Source organism: Hyperoodon ampullatus, assembly GCF_949752795.1.
Source record: "Hyperoodon ampullatus genome assembly, chromosome: 12".
Lineage (NCBI taxonomy): Eukaryota > Metazoa > Chordata > Mammalia > Artiodactyla > Ziphiidae > Hyperoodon > Hyperoodon ampullatus.
The window spans coordinates 1,155,634-1,172,166 of record NC_136925.1 but is presented as its reverse complement, the minus strand read 5'-3'; the positions used below and the strand labels follow the sequence as shown (position 1 = coordinate 1,172,166).

Sequence of the window (16,533 nt, the reverse complement as noted above, 5' to 3'; positions counted from 1 at the left end):
ACCTGGTTGTGTGAAGAATGCATGTTGAAGAACAATGCTCATCACATCATTATGTTATTTTTACAAATGCCTGTGGGCATATGTACATAGAACTGTAAACAGGGAAAAGAATGATGAAGTACGCGTGTCAGACTGCTAATGATTACCTCCGGATGGAACGACACAGCGGAGCGGAAGAGGGGACAGGACAGGGGAACTACCACTCCTTTTATGTTCTTCACGTTGTCAGAATGTGTTTCAAGACTGTATTACTTTTATTTAAAAAAATTTTTTTAATTTAAATATACATTAGTAGTAAGTTTAAAAAGTTCCTCCTCCTGATTTTCAACTTGAAAACTTTGCAATAAAAGGAAATTAAGGGAATTCCCTGGTGGCCCAGTGGCTAGGACTCCGCACTTCCATGTGCAGAGGGCAGGGGTTTGATCCCTGGTCAGGGAACTAAGACCCCACAAGGTGCGTGGTACGGCCAAAAAAAAAGGTGAAAAAAAAAAAAAGACTGATTTCAGACTAGGACTATGAGGTATACTTAGTATCAACCTGAGTTAGAAAATATTTTAGCTTTGAATAGAAATTTTCTGGAATTAGAGAAGCATGGGGTCCCTGTGATGGATGGACAGCCACAAAGCAACACCTAATAATCACCTCAATCTCTCTCTCCTTTTAGCTACCATGCTCCCTTATTAGCTTGTGAGGTCCTCAAAGGCATTTTGGTTCTATCTTGAGCGCCCAGGACAGTGTCTTTCAAATAAGAAGTACTCAATATATGTTTACTGGTTGAATAAAGCAGGCGTGGAGGCAGAGAAGAGACGGGGGCCCTCGATCTTGGATTTTCACATTATGTCCCCAGTTGTTTTCTGCAGAACGTTATTTTTGACAGGAGCAGTTTAATATTAAATGCTTGTGGTACGTGTAGGGGATGATTCTGCTAACTGCAGAGCCTTTTCTCCAGAACTTGCTACTACTTCTCAAACATCCAAGTGCTGAAATCAGGATCTCAAAGAGATCTCTGCACTCCCATGTTCGCTGCAGCACTGCTTACAATAGCCAAGATGCAGAAACAATCTAACTGTCCATCAGTGATGAATGGATGAAGAAAATGTGGTACATACACCCTATGGAATATTATTTAGCCTCTAAACAGAAAGAAATCTTGTAATATGCAACAGTACAGATGAACCTCAAGGACATTATGATAAATAAGACAAGTCAGACAGGATAATACTACATGATTCCACTTACATGAGGAATCTAAAATAGTCTAACTCATAGAAGCAGAAAGTAGAATGCTGGTTGCCAGGTGCTGGGGGGAGGGAAGAATGGGGAGTTGTTAATCAAAGGGTATAAAGTTTTAGCTGGGCAAGCTGAGTAAGTTCTAGAGACCGGTTCTACAACACTGTGCCTATAACTAACAATGCTGTATTGTGCACTGAAAAATCTGTAAAGAGGGTAGATCACGTTAGGTGTTCTTACCACACACACACAAAACAATAAAGACAAAAACAGGAGCAACAGAACGTATTTTAACCATAAGAGTATCAAATGGGGGAAAAAGTGAGAAAGACAGAATTGTGTTACACTGACCAAGAAAGCCATTAAAAACTAAGAATAGAAAAACTTCACCTGTGGCATGAGATTCTACCGAGGAATCAGGTTGCAGTTGTCTCTAAATCCCTAGTACCTAGCACGCAGAGGCACTTAAATCACTTGTTCAATTAAGGGGATTTGATTTGTGAATTAAACTGAGATTAAAAACTCAATTTTTCATCATTTATTTTCTAGACCCGAGAATTAAGAAAAATGAATGACAAAAACCAAAGAATTTCTGAGACCCTGGATTACTAGGCTACAGAAAGCTGGGTGAAATCATTTCTTACCAAGATGTACACTTTGCCGTCATGTCCTTGAAGAGTGAATCTAAAAGTGCTTCTAGCAGAGGAGAGTTCCACCAGGCACTGGGCAATAACGCTCTGTACAAACTGAGACCTGTTTGAACACAAACCAGTTTTCACAATGTGCCTCTCGTAATAAGTCTAACTGGCAGGGATGAGCCAAAAATACCCACAGGGCACCTAGAAGGCAGAGGTGGGTGCATGCTGGACTTTTCTATATGCTGCCCATCCCCTCACAACCTGTTCTCATTTTAATCTACTGTAATGTATTTGTGCTTGCACCAGTCTTTCTATAACCCATTCTTTGATCCTTAATACATTTTCCACCCCAAACCTAACTATTTCCCCCACTAAATAAAAAAATACTGTTAGACAAGTCAATAATCCATTTGGGCTGCGGCACATTCAACAGTGAATAACTAAGTTAAAAAAGAAGGTAAGAAATTTCCTCCCAAACATTAGACAGTATTATCTCCAATGTTTTCCATTTGTATCCCCTCAGAGTGTCAGATCTGAGGTAGAATCAAAGTATTTATAGGAGGATAAAGTTCAAGGTTATATTCAGAGAGCCATAATTTTTAGACATCAATAAATTAGCTGAAATAAAGACATACTACGGTTAATTTTCATTTGCAAGACTAAAAAGATTGTAAGAAAAGAAACACTAATGGATTGAGTGGCTAAGTAACATTCTTTTTAAAAACACAAGTCATTTGAAAACTAACCCATGTTTCAAGTAAGTTAAATTAAAACCAGAAATAATTACTCAAAAACCTATTGGGTATCTAGCACATAAAAAGAAACACAAAAAACTTTCAGAACTAGAAGATTTATAAGAGCACATTTGTCTATACCATTATGGAAGCAAACCATAAATAAATCCTCAAATCTTTCATATCTGTGGTTTGGTTCCACTACCTAAAAACCTTTCCAAAGACTTTTATTTTTCCTTTCCAAACAAAGAGGGGTATAAATAAAAATGAATTCCCAAATAATCACTTACAATAAATAATTATAATTAATAATTCCCAAATACCTATCTTTCCTTACATGTGAAATTACAGAACACACTTAATTAGCTATTTGTACCTTGGTATGATGGGAAAATTCCTTTCAGATGGCTGAATAATTATCTCTGTCATATAAAACTTAGTGGTTTCTAGAAACAAAAAATAAGAATATTACAAGATCTCCCCAATACATTAATATTTCTATTGTGGACATGCTGGTTTCAAATTAAGACATTCCAAACCAAATATTCGTTATACTGGTACAATTACCATTTAGTAAAACTTTTCCAAAAATGACTTAGTGTCAGAAGACAAAGCAATGATGGCTACAAGGAGACAGTCGGAGACTTCAGGTAACTCGGTGTTGTTTTAGAAGAGCACGTGGCCAGGTGAGCCTGGTGCAGCAAGACTCTGCTCACACGTATGCAAGGTTATAATAACTAGTCACATCACAGCCATAGCCCACTCACCTAAAAATTAGTCATTTGGTTTCCTCATTTCTACAGAGTAGCGACAAAACTAGGAGTCACTGAAAAAGGCTTTTTAATCACAGTATTCTAAAGCCCATGAACAGAAGCTGTGAACCTCACATTGATATTTACCCAGAATCTCACTGAGTCGATTAATGTACAATTGTTACCAAATCTGGTTACCTGAGTTCTTCATCTACAGAAAAATTTAAACAGTAAACTAAATATTTAATAGAACTGAATATAAACATAACCATTTTGGATTTTTTAAAAAATCCATGAAAAATGTTCACTCACTAGTAACGAAATGGAAATTAAAATATTTTTCAGCATCAAATAAATAAAATATTTCTGAATGATAAAGTGCAGCAGCAATGAAGATATGGAGAATTGGATACACTTACATTCTGCTGTCAGGAGTGCAAATAATAAATTTCTGGAAAGCCATTTGGTGAAGGCCTTAAAAATGTTTATATATTTTGACACCATAATTAAATGCCTAAAAATTTATCTCAAAGAAATACTCACAGATATCTGTAACATTTATCTATTAAGGGGCTTATAATATTAATAGAAAAATACTGAAATTTCTAAAAATTGAGGATGGTTGGATTAAATAAACAACTATACATTTAGGCAAGAGAATTATATACAGTTATTAAAAATGGTGTGCTAACAATTTTTTAATTGTTTTAATAAGATGGCAAGTTGTTCCTTGTAGATTTTCTATAAATGTTTACAACTGCTCAGTATAACACACAGAAAAAGGCAAAAAAACAAATTTAAAAGTTTAACAGATTATTATATATCTAGAGTCAGGATGATGAATTTATACATTTCCCCTTGAAGTCCAATTTTTCACCTTACTATTTTGAAGTCATGTTATTAGATGCAGAATTGAAACTTTTAACATTATAAAGTGATCCCTTTTGTCCCAGCTGTTGTTAAACTATAATTTAATTCCATAATTTTAATCCCACAAGGTATTATTGATTTACACAGTTAACATTCATGTAGTGTCACCCACATATTTACCACTTTCTTTACCAATCCTTCTTGAACTTAGACTTTCTATCTGGGATCATTTTCTTTTACTTAATATACAGGTAAAATTTCTTTTCATAAGAAACCAAACCATTAGAATTGAATTATCCTAGCTTTTGTTTGACAGAGAATATATTTATCTTTGTCCTGATTCTTTCATATCAGAACATTTTCTCCTGATATAAAATCCTAGGTTAGCAGTTTTTAACCTTTGGGCACACTATCATTCCACTTCATTCCACTGTCTTCAAACCTCCATTTCTGCTATTCCTTTGAAGGTGATGTCATTTTTCCTTGGTTACTTTTAAGATTTTCTTTTCTTTTTTTTAATTTTTCTGACGTATCACTGATGTGTCTAGCTATAGACTTTTTATTTCTCTTACTTGGGCCTCATCTAAGTAGAATTCATTGGACTTCAAACTGTTGTTCTTCATCATTTTTTCAAAATTCTCAGCAATTATCTCTTCAAATATTGCCTATGCTCTATTCTATTTCTCTTTTCCTTCTAGAAGTCTGATTAAACATACATTAGATCTCCTCTGTGTTTTATGTCTCTTACCCTCTCTTCTACATTTTTTACCTTCTTGTGTCTCTGTGCTGGATTACAGATTTTTCTTCTCATCTATCTTCTGTTCATTAACTCGTTCTCCATGTTGTACCTAACCTGCTGTTGAACTACCCACTGAGTTTTAAATTTCAATTATATTTTTCAGAAAATTTTTAGAATTTTTTAGAAATTCTTTTCTAAATATGCTTACTGTTATAGTTTCCTTTTCCTTTTGATATCTTCAAACCTGTCTTTTGTATTGTTAAAAATAGTAAGCATGGTTGTTTTACAGTTGACATCTGATAATTCCAATAACATAAGTCTGTTTCTATTGTTTGCTATTTTTGTTAGTTCTTGTGGATGGATGTTGGTTACTTGTGTGCTTATTTATGTTTGGTTGTATGGTAAACACTGTACTTGACAAATTATTTGTGGGAATAATATGAGTTTTATAATGAAGGTATTTTCCTTCAGAGGTGATTTGCATTTGATTTTCCCAGGCCCATGACATTATGTCTAGTCCAACGCAGACTAAGTTAAAGATTTGAAATTCCTAATGTCCCAAAGAACTGATACCTGTCTGTAATTCCACAGACTTGTTTCACTTCTGATTCACCTTTACTGTGTGAAGGTGAATGGTACGGCCATTCAGGGTCTCACATTTTTGTACAGAGTCACTTACTAGGTTCTTACTTTGTGTAGTCTTTGACTTCTGTCCTTACTTCTCAAAGCAATCAAAAGTTCTACTTTTAAAGAACTGGAAAATGGCAGGGAAAAGGTGTTTTTCAATTTTATGCTAACCTCTTTTGAGTTTGCTTTTGTGCGAATTAACCCACATATTTTCCATTTATCTTGCTCTTCATTCCTTCCTATGGATTCCAATTACCATATCTTTCCTTAGCATTGTCAGCCTGAAGAACTTTCCTTAGCACTGTCTGCTAGTAATTCATTATTTCCATCTGTTTATAGAAAAATGTCTTTATTTTGCCTTCATTTTTGAAGGAGAGCTTTGCTGGATATAGATTAGATGAAAGGTGTTTTTGTTTGTTTTCCCCCCAGCATTTTTAAAAATAAATTTATTTATTTTATTTATTTATTTTTGGCTGTGTGGGGTCTTCGTTGCTGCGCATGGGCTTTCTCTAGTTGCAGCAAGCGGGGGCTTCTCTTTGTTGAGGTGGGTGGGCCTCTCATTGTCGTGGCTTCTTTTGTTGTGGAGCACGGGCTCCAGGCATGCGGGCTTCAGTAGTTGTGGCATGTGGGCTCAGTAGTTGTGGCTCATGGGCTCTAGAGCGCAAGCTCAGTAGTTGTGGCACATGGGCTTCGTTGCTCCACGGCATGTGGGATCTTCCCAGACCAGGGCTCGAACCCGTGTCCCCTGCATTGGCAGGCAGATTCTTAACCACTGCAACACCAGGGAAGCCCCTCCCCCCGCATTTTGAATATCTCATTTTAGTGTATTTTGGCCTTCATTACTTCTATAAGAAGTCGGCCTTAATGCTTAATGAAATCCCTATATGTGATGCTTTGTTTTCTCTTGCTACTTTCAAGATTCTCTCTTTACCTCTGGCTTTTATCAGTTTGACCACAACGTGCCTGGGTGAAATGCTCTTTGTGTTTATCCTACTTGAGATTCACTGCAGATCTTGGACCCAAAAGTTAAAACGTTTCACCAGATTTGACAAGATTTCAGCCATTTTTTTTCTACACTTTTCCCCTGACCCTTTCTTTTTCTCCTCACCTTTTAAAGCTTCACTTACACATTTATTGAAAGTTAATATTTTTCCACAAATCTCTGACATTCTCTTCATTTTGAGAGTCTTTTCCTCTGTTCTTTGGATTGGTTAATTTCTATTCATCTATCTTCAACATTTTTTTTTCTTCTGTCACCTCAAATATGAGGTTTTAGTAATCAAGTGAATTTTTCTTTCGTTACTGTACTTTTCAGCTCTGTAATTACCAACTGGTTCTTTCTCTGAAGTTTCCAATCTATTGAGATTTGCTATTAGTTCACTCAAGAGGTTTTTTGTTTTTTTAAATTCTTTGCCGTATTTATAATTAGCTACTTCAACATCTTTGTCTCCTAATTTAATATTTGTGCTTACTCAGCACCTATTTATTGAGTCGTGCTTTTTCCTTGAGTATGAGTCACTCCTTTCTCTTTCTCTGCATGGCTAATAATTTCTGTAAGAAAGTAGGACATTGTATGTAATACATTGTACCAATTCTGGATTTTGTTTTGTCCTTTTTTAAATTTATTTTTTATTTATTTATTTTTGGCTGTGTTGGGTCTTTGTTGCTGCGCACAGGCTTTCTCTAGCTGTGGCAAGTGGGGGCTACTGTTCGTTGCGGCGCGCGGGCTTCTCATTGTGGTGGCTTCTCTTGTTGCAGAGCACAGGCTCTAGGGTGCGTGGGCTTCAATAGCTGTGGCACACGGGCCCAGTAGCTGTGGCTTGTGGGCTCTAGAGCGTAGGCTCAGTAGTTATGGTGCATGGGCTTAGCTGCTCCGTGGCAAGTGGGATCGTCCTGGACCAGGGCTCAAACCTGTGTCCGAACCCGTATCCCCTTCACTGGCAGGCAGATTCTTAACCACTGGGCCACCAGGGAAGTCCCTTGCTTTGTCCTTTTAGGGGTAATTGGTTTATAGGTCAATTATCAAGCTTGGACTTAAACCGGGAAATATGACTTCCCACAGTGTGTAGTCACTAATGTCTCTGCTCAGTTCTATTTTGTTTAGCCTGACTCCCTAGAGAGTATTCACTATCTCTGTACAGTTTGGTTGTCCACAGATTTGGGGAGAGGTTCTGCTCAAATGCCTCAAGCCATTAAGGCTTCCATCTTCTGCTGCCCAAGTTGTGTGTGAATTGAGGAATGCAATCAAAGGCACAGCAAATTTTCTGGTCTCCCCAAGCTTTCAATTCTTATTGGACTCCCTGGCATCTACTGTATGCATGTATAGTTTTGCAATCAGCCAGAGCCGGGTTAAGAAGTTATCAGCTCAGCCCCTCCACGGCCCTCTTGCTTCCAAAATATCCCTCTTAAATTTCCACTTTCTCCTTTGCCTACCCTGAACCAAACCTACCACCTATAGATAATAAAGCTGTGGGTTTTTTCCTGCCCAGGTTTCGGGGGCGTGTGAAGTATGTCAATGATCCCAAGCAAAAAAAGGTCACAAATTTGCCATCCTAACCCAAGGCAGTAGCAGTTTTTGATAACTACACCTCTCAAATCATTGCTTCATTTTGGTTATTTTCTAGTAGCTGTTCTTCTGAACTTGTACAGTTCAGTATTTGTTTCCTACAGAGTAGAACTATCCATTCTCTTTATGCCACCATGTTTGGAATTAGAGTCCTACTAATTTACTTTTAGAGTAGATGTGGATATAGCTCTCTTACATCACCCCACACACATATTCTCATACAATGACCTCCTAATATATATTACATCATAAAGATTTTTGGTTAAATTGATATTCAGTGTTCACATTATTGTGACCATAATGATACCATGGGAGTGCTTCCTTTTTTGTTCAATCTTCTGTTTTCCTGCAACGCATAACTGCTTTCTTTTCCATGTGTGTAGTTTTTCCAAACACCTTTAGTTAATTCTTCCCATATGATGAAATGGCTTCTCTCAAGATTATTTGTTACATGTAGTCAAACAATTCAACAAAGTTACCAGTTTCAGTGTATAACTGAAAAAGTCTTTATTACAATTCCTCTCCCCTTGCTTCAATCCAGGCTGTAATGCCTGCTGTACAACCCTCACCCTGGGACTTCCTTATCTCATTCTCCTGTGTTGGACAATCTGTTCCCCAAATCCCACACTTTCTTTTTTGAGGTTAAATTCCTAGTTTTGGTGATGCATACCCTATGGTAGATTCCTAAGGAAAATGTAACTTTGAGGTCCATGTTTTGAGACCCTGTATTTCCAAATATGTATTTATAATCTTCATACTTGACTGACAGTTTGACTGTCTATTGAACTATTCTGGGTTGAAAATCTTTTTCCTTCTAAATTATGAGGGCATTCTTCATTGTCTTCTAGCTTTCAACACTGCTATTAAGAAGTTCAGTGCCATTCTAATTCCTAATCCTTTGTACATTACCTGCTTTTTTCTCTCTAGAAACTTCACCCTTGGCGTGTGGAAATCACTCAATTACGTGGCTTTAAGTAGCTTCCCTGTCACCCCTTCATTAATTATATGAGACACTTAGTGGGCTCTTTCAGTTGAGAAACTTAAGCCCTAGCGCTGGGAAATACCTTTTTAATGTGTTTTTGGTATTTTTGTTCTTTGATAATTTCCCCCACCCTGTTGTCTCTAGTCTCTCTTTCTAGAATTTCTCCTAGATAGATGTTGGATGCCCTAAAAGGCTCAATTCATTCACTCATTCAACAAATATTTACTGGGTACCCACTATGTGCCAGATATTGATCTAAGTGCTGTGGTTGTCATGATAAATGAGATAGACAATATTCCTATCCTCAGGAAACTTACATGATCTTTTTTATGAAATTTCCTTTCCAATTTTCAACCTCTGTCTTTGGGCCCTGATTTCTGAAATAGTTCCTTAATTTCATTTTCCAGTCCTTTGGTTAGTTTTTTCAAGCTATTACATCTTTAATTCGACATTCTCCGAATTATAGAGATAAGATTATTTCATTTCTCCAAGGACATTTATTATAGTTTTTTAAAAGATTTTCTTCTGTTTTATACATAATTTGTTTCTTCTCAATGCGTCTACTCTGTTTACTTGATTATTTATTTGCTTTGGACTCTTTTTAATATTTACTGATTCTCAGCAATCTATTCAGATTTAAGTGTAAGGCAGTAAAATGCTGAGGGAGCTCTTGTGTGTAGATATAAGGCTTGTTGAGAGTAGGATGGCTGAATATAAGCTCATTTTTTTGTTGTTACGTGACCCCTGAGAAACAGTGTCTGCAGATCTTTTCTCTGGTTAGTACACTTCCATCCCCTTATTGCAAGAAAGGCTGCTCCAATCTCCTACCTTGAGAGCATAAGCAAGTTGCAAGTGGAGAAAGAGTCTTAGGAATCTTATGGCTCCACATACAAACTTTGCATTAATCATCCTGCTTTCAGTCCCTTGTCCCTCTTACCTGCTACCTCTAAACTCTGGCCAGTTCTGGGGATCTACAGTGAGAACTGGCTCACTCCTCATCTAAATGGTCTTCTGCAGGCACCAAGGTTGCAGCTTCCTCCACACTGCCAAGTGTGTTCCTACCCGTCTCAGCTCTACAGCTTCCAAAAGAAGTTTGCTTACACATCTAGTTCACATCACTGTTGCCTCCTCCCCATTTCTCTTTGTCTCTGTGGATGTCCTTTTTTTTTTATTCTTTAACTGACATTTTAACTGGGCTTCAGGGAGGAGAGAAAAAAATGAAAAAAAAGGAAATGAAAAAAATCAATTCACCTTATTTAAACTGGAAGCCTTAAGATTTTCTAAGTCATTGCTTAAGGGACTTGTTTTCATTCTCCAAAAATGACATTGAGGGTGGCATCCTTTACTACTACTCATTCTTCCTCTTCTGTTCTCTCAGAGGAAGTTATGAGACTCTGATGATCTTAAAAAACAAACAAAAAAATGCCACCATCTGCCTTCCCTTGAGTACAAGAGTTTCACTTAACTCACATCTTCTAATTAATTCTATTAAAATCAATTATTCTTCACCCACAAAGCTAACACAGCATGCTGTAGCTCTCTAGACATTTTTAAACCATATCTTTAAAGAGTGATGCATTTTAATTATCAGGATTTCATTATTATATTGGAAAGTCGTATAACATAGGCTTTATGTAAAATATAATTAACACTATTGGAAAAAAGAACAAGGAAGAGAGTATAAAACTCAGAATGTTTCAACAGGTTCTCTGCACCCCCAACCTCCAAGCATCAAAACACAGCCCTGAGGCACACAACAGCAAGGAAAAGCATCTCCTCCATCATCTCTGGCAACCAATTCTTCTGAGGAGCTGTATTAAGGAAAAAGCTCCAATCTTCTTTAAGATAGACCCAAGTACAAGCTTTATACTATTGCTTTATAAGTACAAAGAAGATATGAAATATTGAAAATGACCCAACTTCTTAATGCTTAAAACTCAGTACTATGTATTTACAAAGGTCAAAATACACAAACTTCTTGGCATATTTGATGATACATTAGTTGATTTCTATTTTTAAAAGCATCAATTCTACAACATGTATTTAGTTGTCTATCTTTCGTATATATTTCCTATAAAATCTCCTTCTACTGTTGTTTTTTTTTTAACAAGAAGGCAATCATTTTGGCTTTTTTATTATGAAATTCTTACCTGATGACACAGTCTCTCCCAACATTACCTTGCAACGCTTACAAATTACTTTGGTATTTGCCTTTGGTTTCTGTAGAACAAAAAAATGTCATTTAAATGTCATTCAGCTTTTCTTAAAAGGAATATATAATTTTAACATGGTCTCTAGAGTATACATTGAACTTTACATTTTATTTTGCCATCTACTAAATACTGGGAATACATTTAGCTTGTATGCATAATTCACATGCACAGAGATCACTTTTTTCAAGTCTAAAGACAAAATAAACAGAATGATTTTTCCAAACTAGTCAGCTCCTGATAATCTACACGTTGCCAAGTAATTTGAACAAGAAGCATCTTACATTTCTAAAAAGCACCTCCAAACATCATTTAGAATAGGCAGACGGTGGGCAACAAAGGTAGAGAGGGTAGGTGACTTGCCCCAACTCATGTGTCTAGAAAACAGAAGAATTAGAACTTGAACCTATATTATTTTGACCCCTAGTCCAGTGCAACTTATGTAAAAGTAATCTATGATTCATAATCACAACTGGAAGTTAAAAATACCTAACCCATTCATATAATTCTATTTTTCCATTTACGATATGCATTGTACCTGGAAAGATAGCATTCTGGAACAAATTCCTGAAACACTGTTAAACTTTGAAAATCCAACTTTAAAACAGATAGCAGTCACCTAATTATTAAGAAAACAAAAGACTAATCTTTTAGACATACAGAACAGAGGTTGGCAGGGGTGGGCAAAAAGGAGTGAAGGTGGTCGAAAGGTACAAACTAATTATAAAATAAGTCATGGGGCTGTAACGTACAGTATGGCAACTATAGTTAACAATACTCTATTGCATACTTGAAAGTTGCCTTAGTAAATCTTACAAGTTCTCATCACAAGAAAAAAAAGTTCTGTAACTAAGTATGGTGATGGATGTTAACTACACTTATTGTCATGATCTTTTTTTTTTTTTTTTTTGCGGTTCGCCGGCCTCTCCCTGTTGTGGCCTCTCCTGTTGCGGAGCACAGGCTCTGGACATGCAGGCTCAGCGGCCATGGCTCATGGGCCCAGCTGCTCCACGGCACGTGGGATCTTCCCGGACCGGGGCACGAACCCGTGTCCCCTGCATCGGCAGGCGGACTCTCAACCACTGCGCCACCAGGGAAGCCCCCATGATCATTTTGAAGTACATACAAATACTGAATCGCTATGTTGTATACCTAAAAGTAGTAAAATGTCAATTATACCTTAATAAAAAAAATCTTACTGACTTATAGTTTGTTATAAGAGATGATATTATAATTAATATCATGGTGGTTAAGAGCCTGGAGTCTGGGGCCAGACGTCCTAAATTCAAATCCCAGCTCTGTCACTTACTAGATATGTGACCATGGGCAAGTTAATTAACCTGTTTTGGTTTCTTCATCTGTAAGATGAAATCGACAGTAGTGTTAACTCATAGAGCTGTTTATTAGGATCTAAAACAGAGTGCTGTAAAACACTGTCCCTGGCACATGGGTAACTGCTAGGCAGATGTTACGTAAATAAAATACACTTTTGGCACACATCATTCAAAACATGGGCAGGCACAGATTTTTCTATACCCACAAAGGTATAGACTTTTTTGTCTGGATGTGCTGCTAGTAACTAATAGAGCTGATATTTAAATCCAGGTCCCTTTGATGCTAGAGCTTATGCTTCCTAAGCACTATGCCAAGTGTTTTCCAAACTAATTCATAGAATCAATTCAGTGGGTGACACCCTGAATTTTTAAAGAAATATGAAATAGAATGGAACAGAAAATATCACCGTGCTTCAAACATAGTGTAAGTAGTTCTTTAAGAAACATCTACTTGAGGTGATCTGTGTCTCTGTGTGTGCATTATCAGATCTTAATGTAAAAAAATTATTATACAGTTCTTACTTTAGTTAGAGGTCAGAAAAAAAAAGTCAAAAGCCACAGACATAGAAACCAAGGCAGGTGCCAATTTGTTTAGGTCCAGGCAAGGTTACAGGAAGACAACAGCTTAGAAACCAAGCGTGCTAAACTGTAAAATTTCACATTTTGGCAGTTTCATGCTTTCTTACAATAAAATCTATCTGTATGGCTCCAAATTGGTATTAAAGACACTTTTTAAAGGATCCTATTTTGTACAAGTTAAATCAGACCATCCTCATTAAATCTTACCAAATACTAAGGGTTTTACTAAAAACTAATACAGGTTATTGGAGTAGTAATGCTTAAGAAGAAGGGATTTTTCTATTCGAAGCAAAAAATTTTTTGACAGGTGCTGTTATGTATTTCATTTATCATTGCTCTTACAGCACGTTTTGCTTTGTCTTTCAATGAAGCAGAAAAAGTGGGTTTTGTTCGTTGGTTTTTAAAATAAAATTCTACCTTTTCAACACATGGGTAATCAGGATTTTAAAATCTGATCAATAAAAAAACAAATTACCTCAAACAACCAAATGTGTGAATTTTGATTCAAACAAGTTTTACTGACATCAGAAGATACTTCTAATAAAATCTGTAAAATGTGTATATGGCCTGGTATTGTACCATCGAGTGTTCATTTTGTCTGGTGTGAAAATGACACTGTGTTCATGTGAAAAAGAACAATCCATATGGGGTGAAATGACATAATGTCTGGGATTTGCTTTAAAGCACTTCAGCAAAAAACTAAAAATAAAATGGGCAGATGAAGCAAACTTTATGAATCAAGATGACTGGTATATGGAAGTTCATAATTCTATTTTTTACGTTTGGGAATGTTTACAAAGTTCAACACGTTATTCTAAGGGAAAAAAAAAAAAAGAGAGAGACCCTCATGGATTTAACAAGACAAACAAATAACCAAAAAAAAGGTAAAACTGTTAGTCATACTCGCCAGCTAAAATACCAATGTTCAATTTCGTTTGTTCTTTAAAATATAGGTTGAAGTCATCAGTGTGGCTATACTTTCATCTAGAATAATAATATGAATCTTATAAAAGATTGGGGTGCCACCTTTATCAACCTGTTGTAAGACGCAAAATTTTTATTATGGTGAAGTGAAAAATATTGTGAAATAACAAATATTCAATAGATGTCTTTTGAAAAGCAAAGATATATATCGTCACGTTCACAGAGGCACAAATAACACACTGTACACATACGGGGTTATTCAGGGAAAGGAATAAGTGTTGGACTTTGTTTATGCTATTTTTTTGTCATTTATGAATATTTTAGTTCAAGAGATATGCTTTGGAGTAATTCATTGTCAAATACTCCTTAAGCAGAATTAAATATACATTTCTCATGGTGAGGTGAGTTATCTCTTAAAATCCTTTTCCACAATTAAAATAGATATTTATAATCTCTCACAAGCAGAGGCAGAAATTACTCCTACCAAACACTCAGAATACACACAGAGTGCACCATTAATGTCTGATAAGCTAAAACAGTCTTGATCTTTTAAATTAACATATTACAATGCTTTTAATTCTGTTAAAGAGAAACTCTGCTTTGCAGTGCATTTTTCTTGACCCATGCTTAAAGGAAATAATAAAGCGAGTTGCGCAGAGCAGCAGCCTAGCAGTGTAGGAACTCTACAGAGCAAACATGAAAGACAGACATTGTTGTGGACTAATTAAGTCAATATATCTGCGACACGGCACCGCTGCTCGGAGAGGTGAATCAGCCTCCTGTCCTCGTTTTTATTTTCCTTTGTGTTGCTTCCATTTCTAAGGACCCTTGATATTGTCTCGCCAAAAAAATGTTTCCCAAGAGATACCATTAGGATGCTGTGTCACCATGTGACATTTCAAAACCCTGCTAGATGGCTAGACTGGGTGATATGAGAAACAGGTTTTCAATAGCACAGAGAAGCCTTGTTCCCACAAGACCCTTGAGAGTACTGCTTAAGGAGTCCTTCCAAATTTATGTTACTATTTTGGTCACAGGCACAGGCATATTCTTTCAACTGCAGCGATATGTAATTAAAGTGAAACTTTCATCTAGGCTACCTTGAAAACAATCTTGTTAACAGCAGCTTGTCATGATGGTAATTTCCCACAGTCTCCCTGATACTTAAAAAACTGTAATGTCTCAATATGAAGGGTCTTCCTTTAACACGTGGGATGGCCGTCCACAATGAAGAGGAATTCTTATAAGTGTCATCATATAACTGATAAAGACATAAATGTGAGGAATCTACTTCCATACAGAATGCAGAGTTCATCTGAAAGAAGGAAACTCATGGTTTTTCTTACTTAATCTTTCCCACTCCTCTTCTCGTATCTTCCAAACATTTAAAAAATGTATAGCTTAATCATAAAATTGAAAGTCAAAATACATAAAACATAAAGTACTAGTATAGAAATTTAGATTAAAATATAATTTTACTTTAACCATATTAAATATACTTATACCATAGATTTATATTATGTGCTTACCATTTATCTTTTAAAAATATAGAAGGCTATAGCACTAGAATTTGGGGGGAGGTATTCTTACACATATTCATATATACACATTAGAATATATACATACATTTTATCTAATATATATTACCTAATACACACACATATACACACTGAAAAGCAGTGGAGATCAAAGGAAATATGAATGGTTATGATTTTACTACAGGTAAAGATACATACAGAGAAAGAGCTGGGAGAGAGGAGGATAGCGAGAGACCGTAAAGTACTATAATTTTAAATAAACCTAAAGGTAAAGGGATTTGTGTTTATGGTGAAAGATGAGATACTTACATAATTTGAACAGCTTAACCTCGAGATTTGACAAACCTCCTTAATCTCCCGCAAATTAGAAAATAGTTCTATAAACTAGCTGACAACCTAAGAGCTGCGGACTGCTGCGTGTGTCCTAGAGTGGCTCAGTTCTCATTACAACAATTAAATGAGTTCTAAATGAAATTTAACACACAATGCTTTTGTTCCTACCAATAATCAGATGTTAACATGAAGGTCCTCTGGCAATGATTTTCTTAACTTTTTAAATCACATCAGTATTGACTTGCCATCCAGGGAATGATTTCTCACAAGGGCCGAGTCAATGGCACTGATTTTCTTTTAAGATAAGGTAAACCACCTGTTCTCCGCAGTGAGCGGAAAGGGCCTTCCTCCTCCAGCAACTCTGAGCGCAGGAGCTGCCTGACCTCGCTCCTTAAGCATCAACTTGGAGCCTGCAGCCCGAGCTTTATTTCCACTCCCCCTTTTGCCTTGATGGCATCTGATTGTATGACACCAGCA

The 16,533-nt window shown here is 36.4% G+C and overlaps 1 protein-coding gene across 3 annotated transcripts in view; it reads right to left on the bottom strand.

Moving 5' to 3' along the window:
• Positions 1–16,533, bottom strand: part of UBE3D (ubiquitin protein ligase E3D) — a gene marked incomplete at both ends in the record, with an annotated part of 157,610 nt that overhangs the window by 109,900 nt on the left and 31,177 nt on the right. For all 3 annotated transcript variants that reach the window (XM_079716121.1, XM_079716119.1, XM_079716120.1), the window contains 3 exons: positions 1,875–1,983; positions 2,979–3,048; positions 11,289–11,358. In XM_079716121.1, the coding sequence (XP_079572247.1) occupies positions 1,875–1,983; positions 2,979–3,048; positions 11,289–11,358 (249 nt within the window). The remainder of the gene's footprint in view (positions 1–1,874; positions 1,984–2,978; positions 3,049–11,288; positions 11,359–16,533) is intronic.